The following is a 22,277-nucleotide window of genomic DNA, read 5'->3' as shown; positions in this document are numbered from 1 at the left end:
GGTTTCAGCCACAGGAAAATGTCATTAAATTTAAACCACAGGCAGAAAGCTCTTCTATGACAAGGTGGTGGGTGAATTACCTACCTTTCTTGTGGGTGCTGTGGAGTCCCCAAATAGGTGATATTCATCTGAGAAATCTTCCTGTCATCTGCAGGCTACATTGGCCATGCTCATAGGTCATGCTGTGTCATGGCAGATACAACGCACATGATGCAAAGTTGCTTGTAGCTCTCACAGCATGAATTAAATCTTCCTTTTAACCCTCTGCCATTGTATCATAATTCCTTAGGAGAAGCAACTTGGATCATACAGACCAGAGTGTAGGCAAAAGCCTTTTGGTACTGGCATGAATCAGTTACATCACCTGGGCCCCTCTAAAGACCAGTGTTGATGTTGGCATCTGTCTGTCTCGAGAGACAATGGAGTCATCTTCTTCTTCTTTGGCGCTCACTCGTAGCCGAGTAAGATTGTCTTCCATGAACACAGCAGTGAGTCCATAAGTGACTGTGGAGGCCAGTTCTGGATCCACACGTCCTTTCACAGTGAAGATATAGGTTTCAGGGCAGTAGTTGATCATGGTGAGGGTTTCCCAAGTGTGCCTTCCTCTTAGCATGTTTCTCCCTTTCGTCCTGAGTTCAAGCATCTTCAAAGTCCATGACACCTTTGGTAAAGGCTGTTCTCCAACTGGAGCGCTCGCAGGCCAGTCTTTCCCAGTTGTCAGTGTTTATACTACATTTGTTTAGACTCGCCTTGAAAGTCTTTAAACCTCTTTTGTTGACCACCAGCATTACGCTTTCCATTTTGAAGTTCGGAATAGAGTAGTTGCTTTGGGAGATGATCATCAGGCATCCGCACAACATGACCAGTCCAACGAAGTTGATGTTGAAGAATCATTGCTTCGACACTGGAGTACACCTCTGGAGGCGAAATCAAACCACTGTGTTAGCAACACTGAAGTGACCTCCCCAAGGTGCAAGCCTGGGCAGTGTGTCTGGAGGTCCTGGGCTGCCCAGACAACAAGACCCCCTCTTGACCTTGCTGAAGTGGTTCAAAGGAAAGTAGAGCAATATGTTTGGCCCCAGCTTGGCTGCAGGAGTTGATGGAAGGATGGGTACATGGTGCTATCCAATCTTTGGGACTCCACTCCAGATTTGTGCAGGGTTTACTCCATAGCATTTTCTTCTCCTGAAGATATCTTGCAAGGCAGTTGAGGTTTAGGATCAGAGCTTTGCTTCTCCTATGTGGGCTACCTTCCCATGTTGATGAGCCCCACCTGCTTGCCTCTACAGCAATGACCAATGTGCAAGCATGTGAACCAACCCAGGTAGTTGGTTTTGGGTAAGCCAGGGGTGGCCACGTTCCATATACTTTGGCAGCAATTTGCCCAGGACAGAAGTGTAGTTGCCATCCAAACTCTCAAGTGGCCAGAGTCCAGAATAAAGCTGGTTCCATTGATCAGAGGCCTTTTACAAATACAGTGTGCACACATAGCATTAATTACTGACACAATCAAGATAGGTAAGCTTCCATCAAACTTACATATTACTTGCTTGTTACATACAATTAAAAACAAAAAACAAAACAGAGGTACCAAACTGTGGAATACGTCTTATTTTGTGTAACTTGAAGATGCTAACTAATTATATTCCTTGCATGAAACTTCAAGTTCCGTGTGTGTGTGTGTGTGTGTGTGTGTGTGTATAATGTTTTACAATTTTCAATACTCATTTAAACATCCTTAAAATATCAATGACTTCCCTCCTTCTCTTTCCATGGTTCATTTTACATATCATAAATCCCTGCATATTTTACATAAACGGAACCATTCAGTATTCCATTATTACATCCATCAAAACTTGTTTACATTGTTGGATTTATCTTAATGCTGCCAGCATTTTCAGCTGTACACAGTTATTTCCCATATATTCCATAAACGTTTTCCAATCTTCTCTAAATGTATGTTCTTCTTGTTCTCTTATTCTGTATGTTATGTCTGCAAGCTGCACATATTCTGTCAGCTTAAGTTGCCATTCTTCTTTGGTTGGGACCTCACTCATTTTCCATGTTTGGGCTAACAAAACATGGGCCGCAGTAGTAGCATACATAAATAACCTTTTTTGGCACCTAGGAATTTCCATCTGAATTATCCCCAACAAAAAGGACTCTGGTTTGTTTGTTTTTAAAGTACTTTTAAATATTTTTTCCCCATTGTATTATGGATTATTTCCCAAAACTCTTTTACAGGTCCTGAAGCTCCCAATTCCTAGCATAGAAGACCCTGCTAAATAAGGTTACTGTATTTTTCGCTCTATAAGACACACCAGACCACAAGACACACCTAGTTTTTGGAGGAAAATATATTCTGAATCTCAGAAGCCAGAACAGCAAGAGGGATCGCTGCATAGTGAAAGCAGAATCCCTCTTGCTGTTCTGGCTTCTGTGATAGCTGTGCAGCCTGCATTCGCTCCATAAGACACACACACATTTCCCCTTACTTTTTAGGAGGGAAAAAGTGAATCTTATAGAGCAAAAAATACGGTAGAGTCCTTTTTGTTGGGGATAATTCAGATGGAAATTTTATTTTCTTAAAGGAGAAGTAGTCATCGATGCAGAGCCACAAAATAACCACCTTCTCTTTTCCTCCCCGAATTTAGGTTGTTCCAAAGTTACATGCATCAGCCTAACCCGCGAAGCTTCCATCAAGTTGTCTCCTTTACATGGAAAACAGATCTCTATCCGCTACCTAGACATGACGGACTGCTTTGTCCTTGAAGATGAAGGACTGCACACCATTGCCGCCCACTGCACTCAGTTGACACACCTGTACCTGCGGCGCTGCATCCGCATCACCGACGAAGGCCTCCGCTACCTGATGATTTACTGCACGTCCATCAGGGAGCTGAGCGTGAGCGACTGCCGCTTTGTCAGCGATTTCGGCCTGCGCGAGATCGCCAAGCTGGAGCTGCGCCTGCGGTACCTCAGCATCGCCCACTGCGCCCGCATCACCGACGTCGGCATCCGCTACATCGCCAAGTACTGCAGCAAGTTGCGATACCTCAACGCACGGGGCTGTGAGGGCATCACGGACCACGGAGTGGAGTACCTTGCCAAAAATTGCACAAAACTCAAGTCGCTAGACATTGGGAAATGCCCTCTGGTCTCCGACGCCGGCTTGGAGTTCCTGGCTCTGAACTGCTTCAATCTGAAGAGGCTGAGCCTGAAGTCATGCGAAAGCATCACTGGACAAGGCCTGCAAATTGTGGCGGCCAACTGCTTTGATTTGCAGATGATGAACGTGCAGGATTGCGAGATCTCGGTGGAAGCTTTGCGGTTTGTCAAACGTCACTGCAAGCGCTGCATTATAGAGCACACCAACCCTGCCTTTTTCTGAAGCGACAGGTCTCACTTGTTGAGGATAGCAAAATATTAAACATGTCTGTATGTACACTTGCACAGAATGTCTGTATACAGCAACTGTACTTTCTGTGTGCCATAAGCAGAAAACATAGAGGCTTAGCATCATCTACATTTGGTCCCTAAGACACCTTTTAGTGGCCTTGTTCAAATCTTTAAAATGCCAGCATTTAGTATTTTAAAAACGTAATTCTCTAGCCTTTACGGTTACTGAGCTACAAGATAGTTGTGTGTGTGTGTGTGTGTGTGTGTGTGTGTACAGTTTGGAAAGAGAGTAACAGAAGTCCCAGTTTGTTTTTGGCTTCAAATGCCCAAGAGAGTTGTGACTAAGGCTGCAGCCCTATACACACTTACCTGGGCGTAGATTCCATTGGAAACAATGAGCCTTCATTTCAAGTAGACATGCATAGGATTGTACTGGAAATCCTACTGAAACAAATGGAAGAAGCCATGACAAGTCTCACTTTCAACAAAACTTCACCACAGCTACCTTTTAGCTGAATTAGGGCCATAATATCTAGACTTAGCCCATGTTGTCATTTGAGAGGTTGTCTGTTTTAGTTTTAAGGCGTGTGAGTTTTTGTTTTTTTTTTACATTTTCAGTGCTGTAATTACAGTTGAATGAACAATGATGTTAAAGCAGAAATGCAATACACCCACTCTGGTCATTACAGTCATTGTAATTATGCAACCAGCAGCATTGGCACAGGTGTCTTTTGAATGTGATGTTCAGCACTGAACAAATTGCCTGCTCCCTGCTCTTTATGTCTGTCATGAGTCCTGTTGAGAGCTTTTCTTTGAAGAGGGCCATAAGCCACCTTCCTTTAACTCAGATTACATCAAAGTTTTCTGTCCCCTGGAAGAAGCTTCTGTAGCTCTTGCAACGGTCTTTTCTCGCTACCTCCCTGCCATCACAATTTATCTCTAAAACAGTTACAGGGAAGCTGTGACTTGCCGGGAGTTTGCCTGGCCTTGCTGGCTGAGGGTTATGGGAATTGGAGTCCAACAAAATCTGGAAAGCCACACGTTTCCATCCCTGATCTGAAAGGGCGTGGGTTTTCTCAGACTCAATGCTTTCTGCTAGGCTCCAAAGAAACTCTTAAACATTTCAAATCTTCACTATAGTAAATCCTTTATAGTTAGAATTCATAATCACAAACCTGCAATCTGCGCCTGTCTTCTCCTCATCCCCTCAGGATCTGTTAGCCTTGTCTCTTTTCATTTAGCCAATGGGTGGCCAGCCTATGACACAAATGCGACAATCAGAGAACCCATAAAACTTGTCATGGCATAGTCAGTCCTTCTACTCCCATCTGAGTCTTATATTGCTGCCTGCTCTTTGGTGCAATATACTAGAAGCGGGTGGCACTGTGGTCTAAACCACTGAGCCTCTCAGGCTTGCTGATCAGAAGGTCGGCAGTTCGAATCCCATCTTCTGCCAACCTAGCACTTCGAAAGCACGCCAGTGCAAGTAGATAAATAGGTATAGCTGAGGCGAGAAGGTAAACAGTGTTTGCGTGCGCTCCGGCTTCCGTCGCAGTGTCCCATTACGTTAGAAGTGGTTTAGTCATGCTATGCAACCTGTCTGTGGACAAATGCCAGCTCCCTCAGCCTGAAAGCAAGATGAGCGCCGCAACCCCATAGTCGCCTTTGACTGGACTTAACCGTCCAGGGGTCCTTTACCTTTTTACCTTTACTAGAAGCAAAGGTACACCCTGGTTCAATATGCTGCATATTGTCTAAAATATCATTTGTTGGCATCCATCTGTCTCAGGAGACGATGGAGGAGTGCGCCGGGGGGGGGGGGGGGAGTCAAACCATTGGAGCTGTGGCTGTAGAGACCAATATGGGAGAAACATGTTTCGTTGCAGCTGGGGCAGATTAAGGCGTTTGGTTGTGCTGTTGCAGATGCACCATGGTGTTTCTTCTCTCTGTGCTCCTCCCAGCAGCCATTCCTCCTCTGGTCACTGCTACAGATACATGACTTGACTGCCTGTCTCCAGGCAATGCAGTTTTCTGCAAGGGCAGGGTTGATGTCGCCCGCCTTCGTGTCATCTTTGCAGACATCTTTGTAGCGCAGAGTTGGTCTGCCAACAGGCCTGGTGCCTGAAGCCAGTTCCCCATAGAAGATGTCCTTGGGGATTCCATTCTGTTGAACTTTATACCATTTTCTGTGGAACAGGCAATGTACAGAAAAGTTGAGGTTGGGCTCTCAGTAGTACAGTGGTATCTCGGGTTACATACACTTCAGGTTACATTCGCTTCAGGTTACAGACTCCACTAACCCAGAAATATTACCTCGGGTTAAGAACTTTGTTCAGGATGAGAACAGAAATCGTGCTCCGGCGGCACAGCGGCGGCAGGAGGCCCCATTAGCTAAAGTGATGCTTCAGGTTAAGAACAGTTTCAGGTTAAGAACGGACCTCCGGAATGAATTAACTACTTAACCCGAGGTACCACTGTAATTCGGGAATGGCTGGCCCAAAACAACACAGTAGGATCCTTGCTAAGTCTACACTTTCAATACGTGCATGACACTTTCCATTAATATCGAGCTCACAATGTAGTGCCTCAAGAACATGAAATGAGACCAGTGGGAATAAGGTCAATAGTATACATGCCCATCATGTTTTTATTAGTCTGAAAAGATGGTATGAAGCGTTAGCCTTTTGAGGTTTAAAGGCAGTTCCTTCAGAATGCATGAATAAGAAGTATTATGACATTTGTGAAAGGCCTTATGACCAAAATTCCTTAACATTCATTCAGCAAAGCCAGTGCTCACGCATCCCGATTTCATCCCCATTTCCTTTTTCTGCTCCTCCTCACTCCTCCTCCTGTTGCCCTCTGTGTAGGACTTGCCTTTCAAATGCTTCCCTTTCTACCCATGCAGGCACTTTCTAGTTTATTCATAAATCTATAAATATCCCCATAGAGGGGAAGGGGAAATGGAGGACAGGACAAGCTCTGCTTACAGTCAAGTCACGAGCGTCCAGACCAGGGATTTCTGTTCTCACAAATTTCCTTTAAGTGGCTCCCGTTTTCCCTCTTTAAACTGGTACAGTTTTCTGAGTGCAGCTATATTTCCCCTGTTTATAATGCAAACAACAGCTATTAAACGTAGGCTATATTTCTGATGCCCCACAAACACCAGGGATGTGTAATAATTCTGAGTGGAGCTCTTAGGTATACTTAAGGAGGCTCAGCCGATGGATTCTTAATTGAAAATATTTAAGAAAACTGCCTTTTCCTTGGTTTCTAAAACCTGGAAGCCTTGCTGTATTGCAGGTGCTTTTCCGTAACCTGAAGCCAAGTTGAAACCAATTCGTTTCGCTAAACCAGGGAAGACCTCAAATATGAAGGACACCAGAACTTTTGAAAAATTTGACCTGCTCTTTCATTGAGACAGAAAAACAGCAAATCCAACATACCTAGTGAGTCTGGACATTTGCAGTTTGGAGAAGAGAAATCCTCTTTTATTTAATTCTCCTTGTAGCATCTGATAGGAGTCACAGGCATCTTATTTGTTTCTTGATGGCATTGGTGCCTTGTACTGTTAAAATTACTTCCACTCGCATTTTCTATTTCTTTGTCTGGGGCAGAGAGATATTTCCCAGACAGTAAAGCAATTAGCCTGTAAGGTCATAGCCTTGGGGAACAGTGGTTTTTGATGCTGTACACTCCAGTTCAAGAAAACCCACAAAAGTCAGACCAGTTGTTATCATTTCTGCACCGTTACAGACTTAAAAGGCAATGTCCTGTATGGACACTCAGTTGCAATCTCGTGGGCATGGCAACTCAAGTGGGAGTCTTGTCAAAGGACTGCCAGAGATGCTAAGTCAGTGTGTTTGAAATCATGACTGAAGGGCAGCAGCTGTTTAGGGAAATCAAGGCTCTGTCAGCCTCAGAAATCACCACTCAGAGCCTAAAAAGGGGTCAGAGAATTGCTGGCTTTACATAATTGACATAGATTTTGGAGTTTTCTTTTCTCAAAATCAGTAGTTTTCAGACTGTCTAGCTTTAGGGAATCCTGAGGAACCTCAGCACAACTGCCACCACAGAACATCAATATGTTGCAGAAGACACTTTGGGTTTCTATTTCAGGGCTTTGACTAGCTATGTTTGGGCTCACCCATTGCCTCCCATGCTTTGTGTATGACCTAAAGTCTTCTCCCGTGGCTAAATGTTGCATGGGTAGGATCCTGGATGTAAGAGAAACTGCCACCTTCATTCTAGACTACCAAATTCTTCCCAAAAGATAGATACTCAGATTAACAGCAAGACGTTGCTCTTTGAAAGCTCAATAAATTCTCTCTCCTTCCTCCTTTCTTTATGGAAGATCATTTCGCAGATACTTTGTATTTCGGGAAATACTATTCCAATTTGTGTTTGGCAAAGCATTTTTTTGGTCCTTCGATATGAAAACCAGCCCTGGGTGATTATATCTTCAGGCAGAATCCCCCGTGGTCAGGTGACAACTGGTTTCTGAGTGGCAGTTCAGATGCTGAAAACATCTCTTATAGGGAGATGTGGAAGGAAAACTGTCTGTTTTTCCAGTTTTAAAAAAATAGCTGCACTGGAGACAGGTGATGTAATTAATCAGTGGCCTTGGTATGGAGGAAAAACCTGTATGTTAAGGTAGAAAAGAAACCAATTCTTGTAGTAACACTCCCTATGACCCTGCAAAGTGAAGCTCTTTAAAGTCCCAGTGATTGCAATGTTAGTGTTGAAGGATGTGCTTAAATCTCTGCTACTAAAATCAATGGGACAAGTGGAATAGCTCAAATCAAATCAAATCAAATTTTATTAAATGGTCACAGACCAGATTAACTCGTACAGCTAGTCAGCGAGGCATAACACCGGGGAAAAACAAAGGACAAAGGACAATTTCAATACAGATTAGGCTGGTTTGGCTCCTTTAACACTCTTAGACACCTTTCATTCTACCTGGAAAGCTTCCCTGTTTGAAAAGATAAGAAGCTTGGGTTTCTCCCCGCAGATCTTGATAGCGGCAGGATATGAGAGAGCCAAAAGTCAAGTGCTTCAACGCATTAGGGACATAGAGTTGCAATGTCATATGGGCAAAATGGATAAACATGCCACAATTAGAGACTTTGGGAGAGGGTTTTCACCCGCAAATTATCTGGCTGATTTACAAATACCTAAGTACAGACACTCCTTTACCCTGGCCAGATTCAACGTTCTGCCCTCTGCCCTGCTGCTAGGCAGATATGAGGGCAAACCATATGAGTCACGTGTTTGCCCATGTGGCTCATTGGAAGTGGAAACAAGTCTGCATGTATTGCTGCACTGTAGTTACTACGAGGATTTACGCCTGACCTTTATTGCCCCAGTTCTACAAAAGTGGAATAGCTTGTGGGGTGATTAGTTTTAAGTGAAATGGATTGCCTTTGTGAGACTTCCATATGTACATACACGCATAGACACATGTCCATTCTTTCAGTACAATGCTGCCCTTCCATGCGCCGACTCATAATGTCTTGCAGTTTTCTTCTACAAACGGATCATATCTATCCAACCGCACTAAAGGCCAAAGCTGATAGCAGGGGCGGAACAAAACGATTGGGCGCCTGGGGCAGTGTGCATGCCCTGCGCCCAGGGGCGGGGACAGCCACCTGCGGGGCAGGGTGCGCCAGGACAGGACGCTCTGTGGGGCATCTGAGGAGCCTGCCTGCCTCCTCCCACTCAGCCACCCTACAGCTGAGGGGGAGGCAGCAGGCAGACTGTTTGGGCAGGGCGGATCCTGCAGGCGCCCCAGCCAGGAGAGACACATGGCTCGGGTGCATTGCAGGCCCCCCAGTAAGTGCCAGCCGCCATTTTGTCACCCCCCTCAGTGGTGACACCCGGGGCGGACCGCCCCCACTGCCCCCCTTCCTCTGCCCCTGGCTGATGGGGTCATCTCAAATCAAGGTATTCTGGGGAACGCTATGATATACCAGCTAACATCCATTTAATTTCTTTCGTCTTTCCAATTAGAAGGTGACTACTTAGTAGGATGTTCTATTATCTCTTGCCAGCTACTCTCTTCACCACCCTTAGCTCACAGCAAGTCTGTCCTGAAGGGGAAATGGTTAAGAGCTGGGCCTTTTGAACTTATAAGGTCTCTTACGCAAGATTTGAGGGTGTTTTCTTTCTTTCCTAAAAGAAAGTTGGTATCTTGCTGGCTGCGCTAAACGGGAAAGGATAACACAACTTGGTTCCAAATGGGCTTTAATGTTTAGATTGGCATGTACTCTGTGACTCACTATAAAGCCTTAATTTACTACTACCGAGAAATAAAGCAATATATTGGTACAGCGGCTTGATTTAATCAATGTGTATACAATTGCATGGCGAAATGCATGCATGCGTACTTCAGAATTGCAACGCCATGTGAAGTTCTTTCTTGTGCAGAAGAAATGGGGAGATGGGAGGGAGCATGTTCCAAGTATTTGTGATTGGGGCTGCTGGGTTCCCCAGGCTTACATGGAAACCATACGTGGCCATACCGGCAGTGTGCGGAAACGAAAGGTAGGGGCACAACAGAACACTGTCAATTTGCAGGACACACCCAATACAGAGGTAAGCTACAGAGCCAAGGTCCTGCCATCTCTCCCCGATTCTGCTTTTCACTTCTCTCAGTAGACCCATCTAATCCCAGGTGTCAGAGCCACCCGAGGTCCCAGCTCACAAGAGACCAAAATCCAGTCCAAGTTATATACAAAAGGTTTTATTGAAGAACATTGTTGTCGTTACATCCAAGCTCCGTGGCTCCGCATCTGTTACCCTTAGATGTTTGAAGTCCCCTCTGAGTCAGTCCCGCCCCTGCACCAGCTTAAGAGGCTTGTACTGCTCCACCTTTTCCTCTCCTTCCTTTTCCGCAGGGTCTTCCTGCCCCCCTGTGCTCCCTCCCTCCGGGACTCCCCCGAGGCTGAGTCTTCTGACGCCTGCTCCCCCCTCCTTCGTGCTTTGGGACCAGGCTCCTCCTCAGGGCTCTCCTCATTTCCGCGCGCCTCCACATTTGAACTTGGCGCGCGTACGTTGCCTCTGACCTTCCTTTCGACCGTTACACTACTCTCGGTACTACACTCCTCCCCTTCCGGCAGGACGTTCTGCTCCGAACTCCTTCCCCTCTCTGCTCCCTGTTCTGCTCTTTCTGACACACTGGCAACTCCACCCCCTTCACTCCGTTCCGACGGAGAGGCCGGTCCCGATCTCCAACCCCCACTGGGGATTCCCTCTTCGTTCCCCTGCTTCTGACTGCTTCCCTCTCTACTGCCCCTTGGCCTGACCAGGGGGGCTCCCTTTTGGGAATCCTCGGATTCACTTGACGGACTCACTGACAACCTCGGGTCATCGTCGTCCTCTTCCTCGTCACCCTGGGACCCCTCCCCCTCGCTCTCTGTCCCTGAAACCCTGACACCAGGGATCTCAATATTAGAAATATTTCACAAGGTCACCAGATGTAAGACTTTCGGTCTTACTCTGCTACGAAATGTCACTCAAGCCAATGTGCAGAAGGCTGATGGATCCGTCATTTATCTTGGCTTGATTTCCAGAGGTCCCTGTGGTCTCCTCAAAATGGTTTTATCTTGGGAGAGGGGGGAATATGCAGCACAATTTTTCTGTGTACTTACTAAGGAGCTAATCTCATTGGACTTATTTCAGATTACTTTCAGGTAAACATGTATGGGGTTGTGCTATAAGATACTGCAGTAATAGAATAGATGTTTAAAAGCAGATCATGTTAATTTCACATATAAAGCTTTCTATCTTTATTGTTTATTTGACGGACGTTTCCCCAAATCCTTGATTTTCTAAACACATTGAGAAATAATTAGCCCCCTTTTTTGCAAGTAGATTCTTCTTAATGGCAAAGCAGTTTGCATACTAATACAGTTTTGAAGCACCACCAGCAATTCCAGAATTACAGGGGTTTTTCTCCCCAAAATCCCCAGAACTTCCTGTAAATGTGAATATGTAAAACTGGAAGCAGGTTGACAACAACTGCATTGAACGGGATCTTCTGGAGTGAGAATTTCTTATAGACTTTGCATATTGATGGTGATACTGCTTCATTTCCTTCCTTCATTTTTTTTAAAGAATCCTTAAAACTTCATCTCATTCTTATATTTTCTAATTCAACTTTTTCTTCTTCTCTCCACTTGCATCTCCTCCATTTTAAAATTTTCCTCATCCTCCCTTACGGTCTCCCTTACGGTCATTTTTATGTACAGCGCTTAGCTTTATAAATTGTTTTAACTGAAATATTTGTACCCCACCATACTTAAAGCCAAGGTAAATTCCATCATTCTTCAGAAACATATAAGCCCACTGCCTCACCCCTCAAAAAAAGTGAATGCAGAAGTATAACTAGATATTATAAGACAACATGGCAGAAAGAATTTACTGACCACAAGAGCCATTCGAGTTCCAAAGGCTTGTCTAAATAAAGAATATTCTAAGTATAGTCAAAGCTTGCAATCCTATGCACCTAGAAGTAAGGACCTATAAAATTTACCTCTGAGTAAACATCTGGGATTCTGCTGAAAGACTAAATCTTTCAAGTGCTAGCTTATCTGATTTTCATTGTCATAAACTTTATAATATCACTGGTGGTGTTCCCCTACCACACAATCCTGACTCACAGATACACTTCCAGAGGAACAAACTGGGAATTATAACTATATAGCACACGTTAATAAGGCTGCCACTGCTAGTATGGCAGCAAAGATAACTGGAGACAGTGATCATTGGCGCGGTTCCTTGAACAGCAGTAATGTCAACAGCGCCATATTGCAAGCCCTAATGCGTTGTCATAGTCTCTTCCATAGTACACAGATGTCTTTCACATCAAAACTGGTGGTTCCATGCTTTCTTGAACAAGAGCTCCCTCTAAAGGAATAGAGAAAGTTCTGAAATCCCTTACATCAGGCATCTTACTTGAATTGAGTAGGGTGTTAGGGTTCTTTGTCACAACTATTAATGGTGTTCTAAGAGCCACCAAAATGACAACCAGTAAGGAAGGCAAGACCAGGCCAGAGTTGGGAACCAGCTGTTATAGGACTCCAACACCGATGGGCAGGGTTGATGGAGCAGGAATCCAACATTTGGAGGGTTACAAGTGCCCCCCCATCTTGGGTCAAGACAATGGCAAAAGGATGCTCATTCTTGCTTCCAGGTGTGTGTTCCTGTGTAGAACCTACCCAAGGCCATTGTCACATATCCTTGGCTATAGTGCAAGCCTTCCTTGCCCTCTATTCTTCCTTAATCCTAGGTTGATGGCTCAGTTGGTAGCATGTGAGGCTCTTAATCTCAGGGTTGTGGGTTTGAGCCTCATGTAGGATGAAAGATTCCTGCATGGTCCCTTCCAACACTTAGGATTCTATGAGCCACTCTTCTTCAACTGCTGCAAAAGTTATGCAGCACAGGGATTATGGATGGCTGCTGTGTTGGGGGTGGTGTCAGGTCTCAACATTGGTGCAAAGACCTAGCTGTTAAAGTGCATGATCTTCAGAGAAATGGCTCATAAAATCATGGAGCATATACTTTCATTCATAGAGAACCTCTATTACTGGAAAGTTACTGTTGGGAATTAGGTTTTTTATTCTGCCAGGGAATAATTCAGGGTAATTTAAGCTTGCAAATTCCTCCATCAACAGAAGCTGTCTGTTTTAAGTGGGGGTTGGGGTGTTCTCCAGTAGTCTGAAAAGTCACTTCTAAGCAGTTTCTCAATGGGAGTGTGAAACTGTGACCCAATCAATTTAATATTTTTGCATCTCCCAATCAAGGGCAATAATTGTTAGCAGGTTAATTCGCACTGCATTACATGATACTGTACAGTTCCCATTGGTGTAATCAAGGCAGGGAATGAATCAATAACTGGAATTAAAACTGTCCTTGGGGAGAAAGAACTAATGTAGAAAATTCCCCTTTCAGTTGAATCAGTTAATGGTAATGGCATTGGTGTTCTGATTAATTGCTTTTCATTTTACCATCAATCGAAACTCGAATCAATGCCACTGGGGCCAACTAGCAGCAAGACCCAGCCTAAAGAGACGTTTTAACAAGTAGCGTGTTTGTGGTTTGCATTCATACAGGTGTGGGTGTGCATCTGGATACATATCCTTGTGGTTGCAGTGCTCACCTGGGACCATCCAGGCAAGACCAAGAGCCATCTAGAATGCATCCTTTTAGATATAGCTGCAGAATGCGTATCCCCATCCGAGGCCATGGCCAATTCTGCACACCTAGAGCCAAATAGGTATGTTTCTCTGGGTGTGAGTTTCCAGCTCCCTAGTTATTCTCAGCTTCTCTCTCCTTCTCTTGCATATTAAGCAACTTAAATCAATGCTTGACCATTCAGCACAAAAATACTACAAAACACCAACAGGGCTACACATTAGTAGCTGTTAAGAAGTGGTCTACTTCGGAGTATAAACTGTAATGAAGCAGCCAGCGTATATTCCCTTTTGTGAAGACCAACCCAAAATGAAAGCCTTGTTGCCATCAGCGGGCTCAATTGCAAAGCAAAAATGAGCTCATTGTGTTTGCCAGTTGGGTGGCCATTTTCATCTCCTACTTAGCTCTGCAGCAGCTCCCACACCAAATAAAGGGAACATAAAAAGGACCCCCTACTATAAATCAAATTAATCCTCCCAACATACTTTGCTTCCCTATCAAAAACACATAAGAACAGAATTTCATAAGTCATAGGCCTGAGCTCAAGGTCAGCCTGACAATGGTAAGTCAGATTACTTAATGGTAAGTAATCTGAGCTGTTTTCCCAGTAGTGATGTATGGAAGTGAGAGCTGGACCATAAAGAAGGCTGATCGCCGAAGAATTGATGCTTTTGAACTGTGGTGCTTGAGGAGACTCTTGAGAGTCCCATGGACTGCAAGAAGATCAAACGTATCCATTCTTAAGGAAATCAGCCCTGAGTGCTCACTGGAAGGACAGATCATGAAGCTGAGGCCCCAATACTTTGGCCACCTCATGAGAAGAGAAGACTCTCTGGAAAAGACCCTGATGTTGGGAAAGATGGAGGGCACAAGAAGAAGGGGATGACAGAGGACAAGATGGTTAGACAGCGTTCTCGAAGCTACAAACATGAGTCTGACCAAACTGCAGGAGGCAGTGGAAGATAGGAGTGCCTGGCGTGCTCTGGTCCATGGGGTCACGAAGAGTCGGACACAACTAAACGACTAAACAACAACAACAATCTGAGCTGCATCTGCAGCAATGGCACCAACTAGAATCTTATAAATTTTATCCCCTGCTTTGGACTAATCGACTATACAGCCCCAGACCAGTTAATTCCCATCCATCCTCCAGGTGTATCTTCACACATTACAGAAATAATGGATACCCTCCTATACATGATGCACTTTTAAAATGAGAAGATTCCCAATATTCCCGATAAACTGAGAGCCACCCACCTCTTTTGAAATTTCTTACAAATGTTTCAGGGAAGCAGCAATGGCTTTGATTCCTTATTGTGTGTTCATATAGTAGAAGAAAAAGGATACAACCCCTATATATTACCAGAAACATTAAAGATAATGCTACATTGTATACCGGTTAATAATTGCTTCCATTAAACCGGTAAAGCTGTTGTAGCATTAGTTCATTTCATGAAATTCCAGGGACTCTGGCTTTGTGAGAGTTCTAACAGAATCCTTGTTGTTCAAGAACCTCACAAACTATTATTCCCACACTTCCTTCGGGAAAGCCATAATTGTATTATCCCATTTGTTTTTTAGGGTAGAAGTGACCTGGTTTTCTTTTAAAGTTTCATAGGGTGGCTTTATTAGAGATCTACATGTTACATATGTAGTAATATGGTATCTTTAAGAGGATTAAAATTCTCAAACATCCATGCATCAAACATAAACTGCCCTTTATTACCAAATTCGAGGTTTAACCCAATGTAAAGGTTTCTAAAAAGAAATTATTTGGGAATTATAGAGGAAAGCCTTGATGTTGGAAAAAGCTGAGCTTTTTTACACTGTAAAGCTGATGCTAACTTCCCAAACTTTTGTTGTTTTTAGTTTATAAAATGTTAAATTCCTCTGGAGATTTACTGGGTAAAGCAATAATGCCCTGAGCAGAGAAGATTTGAATGAGAACATGCATCTGAATGAGGGTGTTGCATAACCTCCAACATTTCTCTGATGAAAATAAGGACATCCTATTAGTTTCAGGAAGTGTATCACCATCCACAGTCTGATACAATCACTTCATAGCTGCCAACCTTCCCTTTTTTGTGGAAAATTCCCTTATTCCAGCACCGTTTCCTGCTGCATCCCACTGCTATCCCAGATTGTTAGATACCCCGGAGACTGTCAAGGGGACAGGTGAGGCTGCTGTTCCCTTATTTTTGAGGCTGCTGATCCCTTATTTTCAAATCTGAAAGTTGACAGCTATGAATCAGTTCCATATAACTACATGCAGATGGAGCTGCGTTGAAGAGGCATTATCTGTGCCATCATAGTACACAAAGCCAGCTTGACTCACAGATAATGCCTTTGGTGTTGTGGTGGATTTCATTGTGATTCACATAAACTTAAAGGTAAAGGTAAAGGTAAAGGTAGAGGGACCCCTGACCATTAGGTCCAGTCGTGGCTGACTCTGGGGTTGCGGCGCTCATCTCACTTTATTGGCCAAGGGAGCCGAAGTACAGCTTCCGGGTCATGTGGCCAGCATGACTAAGCCCCTTCTGGTGAACCAGAGCAGCGCACAGATACGCCGTTTACCTTCCCACTAGAGTGGTACCTATTTATCTACTTGCACTTTGACGTGCTTTCGAACTGCTAGGTTGGCAGGAGCAGGGACCGAGCAACAGGAGCTCACCCCGTCACGAGAATTTGAACCGCCAACCTTCTGATTGGCAAGTCCTAGGCTCTGGTTTAACCCACAGCGCAAGCTGTGTCCCTCACATAAAGTTAGAAGATGCCTAAATACCAGCTGTTTGCTTTGCTGAGTTCAAGCAAGTCTTAGCCAACCTTACTGTGCATACTAAAGGGCATTAGTGAGCTCTTATAGATCATTTGACTGAGTCAGTGAAACACAACACTGTACCATGAACCGCGACATGCCTCTGCAGAAACATTGATCAGATATAAACGTTCTGATCCCTCTTATCTCCACAATAAAACAAACCCTTCTCTTCCCTTTTTCCACCACTCCTCATCCATTGCTGCCCAATATGCATTATACTGTTCCACAATTCTCAGATAAAATATTCTGGCAGTAATTGTGCTGATGACACTTCTTGCCCTTACCCCTTCAGTGAGGAAGTGCATAAAGCAACTAAATAGGACTATTTAGAAATATTTTTTTAAAAAAAAATGTCATATCATATCTAATACAGTATTAAACTACATTCATTAATAGTTTTTAGTTCATTTATAGTAATAAATGTAATAAATATATATATATATTTTTTTATACCCCAGAAAACCGGACTCAGGGCGGCTAACAACAAATTTAAAACACTTAATTGATGCAACAACAAAAAACCCAGCATAAAATACAATATAAAATGTGAATAACAATACTGTAAATTCAGAATTCAAAAATCAATTTAGGGGGGAAATCCATCCAATAAACATTAGATGATCACCACAGCTTGCTGGCTAAATTCGTCCTATTTGGGCCAGCAAGGAGATCAGGGTAGAATTAGCTGTGGGATCCCAGAGCCGGTAATCTTCATAAAAAGGGGAGGGAAGGCAGGGGAATAAAAGATCAGGCTAAGTTCAAATTGAAAGCCAGGCGGAATAGCTCTGTCTTACAGGAACTGTGGAAGGAAGTTAGATCCTGCAGGGTTCTGGTCTCATGGGACAGAGCATTCCACCAGGTCGGAGCCATCACAGAGAAGGCCCTGGCCCTGGTAAAGAATAATCTGACTTACTTAGAGCCTGGGAGGACCTCTAAACTATTATTCATGGACCTTAAGGTCCTCTGCGGGGCATACCAGGAGAGGCGGTCCCGTAAATACGAGGGCCCTAAGCCACAAAGGGCATTAAAGGTCAAAACCAGCACCTTAAACTGGGAGCCAGTGCAACTGGTAAAGCACTGGGTGAATATGCTCCCATGGCAGGGACCCCGTGAGGAGCCTCGCTGCAGCATTCTGCACCCGCTGGAGTTTCTGGGACAGTTTCAAGGGTAGCCCCATGTTGAGCAAATTACAGTAGTCAAGCCTGGAGGTGACCGTCGCATGGATCACTGTGGCCAGATTGGGGCAGGAAAGGTAAGGGACCAACTGCTTAATGAGTGGTACCTCGGTTTAAGAACAGTCCTGTTTGCGAATGATTCGGTTTACGAACTCCGCAAAACCTCGGTCTAAGAATAGAAGCCGAATGGTGGAAGGACAATGGCAGTGGGATGCCTCAGTAGGGAAAGTGCGCCTTGGTTTAAGAATGCTTTGGTTTAAGAATGGACTTCCGGAACAGTTTAAGTTTATAAACCGAGGTACCACTGTAAACTGTTCTGCTCAAATTAATGATTACCGACTGTAATTAGGTGAAAATTTATTAATTCACAGTTGTTATGCACTCTTTAAAAGACAGTTTTGGTAAATGCAGGCTGAATTCTTCCAAGCCTAATTTGAAATTTCTCCCCATACTCCCTCATTCAAGCACCAGGTAATATTTGGCCCTTTAAACTTACTTAGGTGGGAAGACAGCTAATACAGTGGTACCTCGGGTTACATACACTTCAGGTTACATACGCTTCAGGTTACAGACTCTGCTAACCCAGAAATAGTACCTCGGGTTAAGAACTTTGCTTCAGGATGAGAACAGAAATCATGCTTCGGTGGCGCGGCGGCAGCAGGAGGCCCCATTAGCTAAAGTGGTGCTTCAGGTTAAGAACAGTTTCAGGTTAAGAACAGACTTCCGGAACCCAAGGTACCACTGTATACCCAAGCTCATTCCTGTCTGAAGTGAGAAGGCAAATTCTGAACAAATTCCTGAACAAACCCCAATAAATTTAAAGCTCCAAGACAAGAGTTGCCTAACGTTAGCAATGTCATTAAACCAGTTTAAAGTTGCAATCCTGTCTGTATTTACTTGGCAATAACAGAGAAATCCTAATTATAGGAAGTCAATGTAACATACGCCGGCATAACTTATGCCACCATGTCTATTTCAAACTCTGTTTAGGAGCCTCTGGGATTGGCTACTGCAGGCTAAACTTGAAGGTAGTGTGGGCCCAAGTTTTAGAGATTTGGGTTCTAGGCACATTACCAAGCAAGCAGAATTTAGAATAGGTGTCTCACCTTGCCTTGCCCCTGTAATGCCCCCTTCTGAGGACTTGCGCCTGCTGAGCCAGGGTCAGGGACTTACACTGATGTAGCTCCAGCTCAGCTCAGATAAAGGACTGTTGTGACAGTCTCCACGAGGTGGGCAAACACCTGCAAGCTGGCCAATTTGCAGGAGAAAATTCCTCCCCGAATATGGTGATGGATTAACCTTAGCAAGGTCCTTATGCCAACTTGCTTACTCCCCCACTGAGTGGGCCTCTAAGAACTGGGGGGGGGGGGCTGTTAGCTCTTGATGAAGATATGAAAACCTGTTAGTTGAGGATGAAGGCTACCAGAGGGCTTAATACAGAGCTTTTTTCATGTTGGTGACACACTTTCTAGACATGCATCATTTCACGACACAGTAATTCTGTTTTACAGTGGTACCTTGGTTCTCCAACACCTTGGTACTCAAACAACTTGGAACCCAAACACTGCAAATCCAGTAAGTGTTCCAGTTTGCCACCTTGTTTTAGAAGTCAAACATGCTCCGTTTTGAGTGTTACACTTCCGATTTGAGTGTTACGCTTCCGTTTTGAGTGCCACACTTCCATTTTGAGTGTTACACTGAAGTCTGTCTGCTTTTGCTATTTATTTTGCATTTTTGTTTTTGTGGCTTGTTTTGTTTTTGTGACTGTGTGGAACCCAGTTCAGCTACTGATTCACTGGTTGTGTGACTGCAGTACATTGTTTATTGCTTTCATTTTATGGATCAGTGGTCTCATTAGATAGTACAATTCATGTTAAATTGCTGTTTTAAGGGGTTGTTTTCAAAAGTCTGGAACGGATTAATCCATTTTGCGTTACTTTCTATGGGAAAGTGCACCTTGGTTTTGGAACAGACTTCCAGAATGGATTAAGTTTGAGAATCAAGATACCACTGTACCAGCAAACTGGAGGAGTGGAGGAAGTGTTTGCGCGACACACCTACACACTGCAGCTGACATTAATGTGTCACGACACACAGTTTGGAAAGCTCTGGCTTAATAAGTGGGCCTCATCCCTTGAGAATGTTCTCTGTGCTGTTTTTGAATGGATATTTCAAATGAAGGCGCTTCACAGAGACTACTAAGATGCTACAGTATTTTTCAGCCAAAGAAAATTAATTTGGGATTTTGAAGGCGAAGTAACTAGAATTGCAGGGAAGACTGTAAATCAGCTTTTGGAATCAGTTACACAGCAATCATTTCCTGCTTTGTAGGAAAGACATCCCAAAGCAAACACACTCTTTGGACTGGCAAATTAGCCAGCCAAACATAGTCATCTGTCAGTTTTTCCGTGCAAGCAAAACAAAATAAAATATCTGGAGGGAGCAATCCTGTGTGCACAAAGCTGGCATAAAAACAAGCCAGTGTGAATTAATCCAGTGTAAAGTTACACCAGACCCAAACCCCATTCAGGAGTGGGGTTGGGCAGCTGCTTCTCCAAAACCTGGCAGAGGGAAAGCAAGCCTTTAAAATAGTGTTCTACAACAGGTTGCCAGGTCATGCAACCAAGCTGATTCTGCTTAAAATGCAGTCTAAGTCCCTCCTCTTTGGACCTGCCCCTGACACACCCAAGGAACCCTACTTTTGGGGACACTTACACCACCCTCGGAGGGACGCGTGTGACACTGTGGGTTAAACCACAGAGCCTAGAACTTGCCGATCAAAAGGTCGGCGGTTTGAATCCCCGCGACGGGGTGAGCTCCTGTTGCTCGGTCCCTGCTCCTGCCAACCTAGCAGTTCGAAAGCATGAAGTGCAAGCAGGTAAATAGGTACCGCTCCAGCAGGAAGGTAAACAGCATTTCCGTGCACTGCTCTGGTTTGCCAGAAGCGGCTTAGTCATGCTGGCCACATGACCCGGAAGCTGTACGCCGGCTCCCTTGGCCAAGAAAGTGAGATGAGTGCCGCAACCCCAGAGTCGGTCACGACTGGACCTAATGGTCAGGGGTCCCTTTACCTTTACTTACACCACCCTCACCTCAGCCAGCTGAGCAACTTATACCAGCATCTCTCCAGCTAAGTCAGGGTTAGAGACTTACCAGATTCCTGGCTCAGTCAGAGTTAAACCAGAGATCTGCTGCATCCTAAGCTGCTCGTCCTGCCAGATCTTTACATAGTATTGCCTTCTTAATGCCGTTCAAGAGCATGTATGCTTACTTAAAAGTATCACTATAGTCAACAGGACTTTTCACAAGTAAGTGTGCATAGGTTGCATAGGATTGCACAGTCTTAGTCACCTCAAAAAGGAAAAACTGAGCAACTGCGTTGTCAAGCCTCAAGCTCTGGATAAATGAGCACACTAGTCACTGAATTCATGTCATCCAGGGATTTCAGAAGGATAGGAATAATGAAGAATAAGTAAAGTTAATGGCAGTTCAGTCTGAAAGAGGCTGAAATCTGAAGAAAAATGAGGGCTGCAGGCTGGCAACAATTATTTATAGTAGCTCTCCAATGTATCATTCAGCCACATTTTCAGTCAGCTTTGAAATTCAGAAGGAAAGAACAAAAAGGAATGACTGTGATTTTGAATAATTTTAACAGGTTTACTAGTTTGTTGTCTTGTTGTTGTTGTTTTAAAAAGAATCTATACTGAATTCCAACTCTATCCAGCACATTAAATAAAACAACCTGGCATAAATTCTCAACTGCCTAGAGTGACTATCCTAATTAAACCCAATATTTCTTCTTTGTTACTTTGCTTAATCTGTTGGTCTGTGCTGTTGTGGACAATGAGAGAAACAAACAGGGTAGGAAAGCAGAATTCTTCCATGGTGCAAATTGGCGAACTCTCTTACTCAAATGAAACTATCTGGAGCAAACAGCCTTTTGATAAAAAAAGATTGTAGGCCCCATGCAATAGTAACTGGTTATTACACGAAATAAAGTTTTTTTAAGGTTCAATAATTTGCATCAGTTATGTTTAATGAATATCACGTTAAAAGTGGCTCTTAGTGCCACATGACTTGCTAATTCATGATCTAAAAACCTCATATTCAAGACCTGTAGTATGCTTTTTGATGTCCTTAAAAACTAATACAGTACCATGTACTGGTTCACCAAATTTCCCACCTAATTGCCCAACTATATAGGCCTTCTAGGTCTAAGCCATGTGAAGAAGGTTGTAAAAGCTCATTTAAAAAATGCATTCAAGCCTGGGTACGATACATACTGAAACTATTGATTTCAAATGGGACTTAAGCACTGCTAACTCTCCAAAGGATAAGACAACATAACCTTTTTTTGGTTCCTATATCCTCATTGTGGTGAGCAAAAAATGATGAGAGGCCTGGTTTGCACAAATCATTTTTTTCAGCTCTTTTCTTCTTCCAGTCTCACAAGATAAAGTTGTCTAGGTACCATAGAAGCTCCGTTGATGCAAGAGCTTTGTATTGGTGCTCTTTGTGATCAAAGAAAAAATAGTATTTTTTCCCCCTGTAGTGATGGCAAGTCTTTCTGGGACCTTATTTTCTAGTGGAAAGAGAAGTTTGACTCTAAATCTTAAATTTTAAATGTATTGAATTAGGTAACATAAAAAAGATACAAAGGAGAAGAGAAGTCAAATACAATGAGGAAATAC

General features: G+C 43.8%; 1 protein-coding gene across 8 annotated transcripts in view; it reads left to right on the top strand.

Annotated features, from left to right (window-relative positions):
* The window catches only part of FBXL7 (F-box and leucine rich repeat protein 7), a 209,430-nt gene extending 199,704 nt beyond the window's left edge, over positions 1-9,726 (top strand). For 2 of the 8 annotated variants that reach the window (XM_083747339.1, XM_083747333.1), the window contains 3 exons: positions 2,655-8,182; positions 8,777-8,967; positions 9,182-9,726. In XM_083747339.1, the coding sequence (XP_083603465.1) occupies positions 2,655-3,391 (737 nt within the window). In that variant the 3' untranslated portion in view covers positions 3,392-8,182; positions 8,777-8,967; positions 9,182-9,726. Of the gene's footprint in view, positions 1-2,654; positions 8,191-8,776; positions 8,968-9,181 lie in introns of all 8 variants that reach the window. The other 6 variants (XM_083747337.1, XM_083747338.1, XM_083747335.1 and 3 more) reach the window with 6 other exon arrangements.
* Positions 9,727-22,277: the final 12,551 nt, after the last annotated feature.

This window comes from Podarcis gaigeae, assembly GCF_964106915.1.
Source record: "Podarcis gaigeae genome assembly, chromosome: 7".
Classification (NCBI taxonomy): domain Eukaryota; kingdom Metazoa; phylum Chordata; class Lepidosauria; order Squamata; family Lacertidae; genus Podarcis; species Podarcis gaigeae.
The sequence above is the reverse complement of the archived record's forward strand: the minus strand, read 5'-3'. Positions and strand labels throughout refer to the sequence as shown.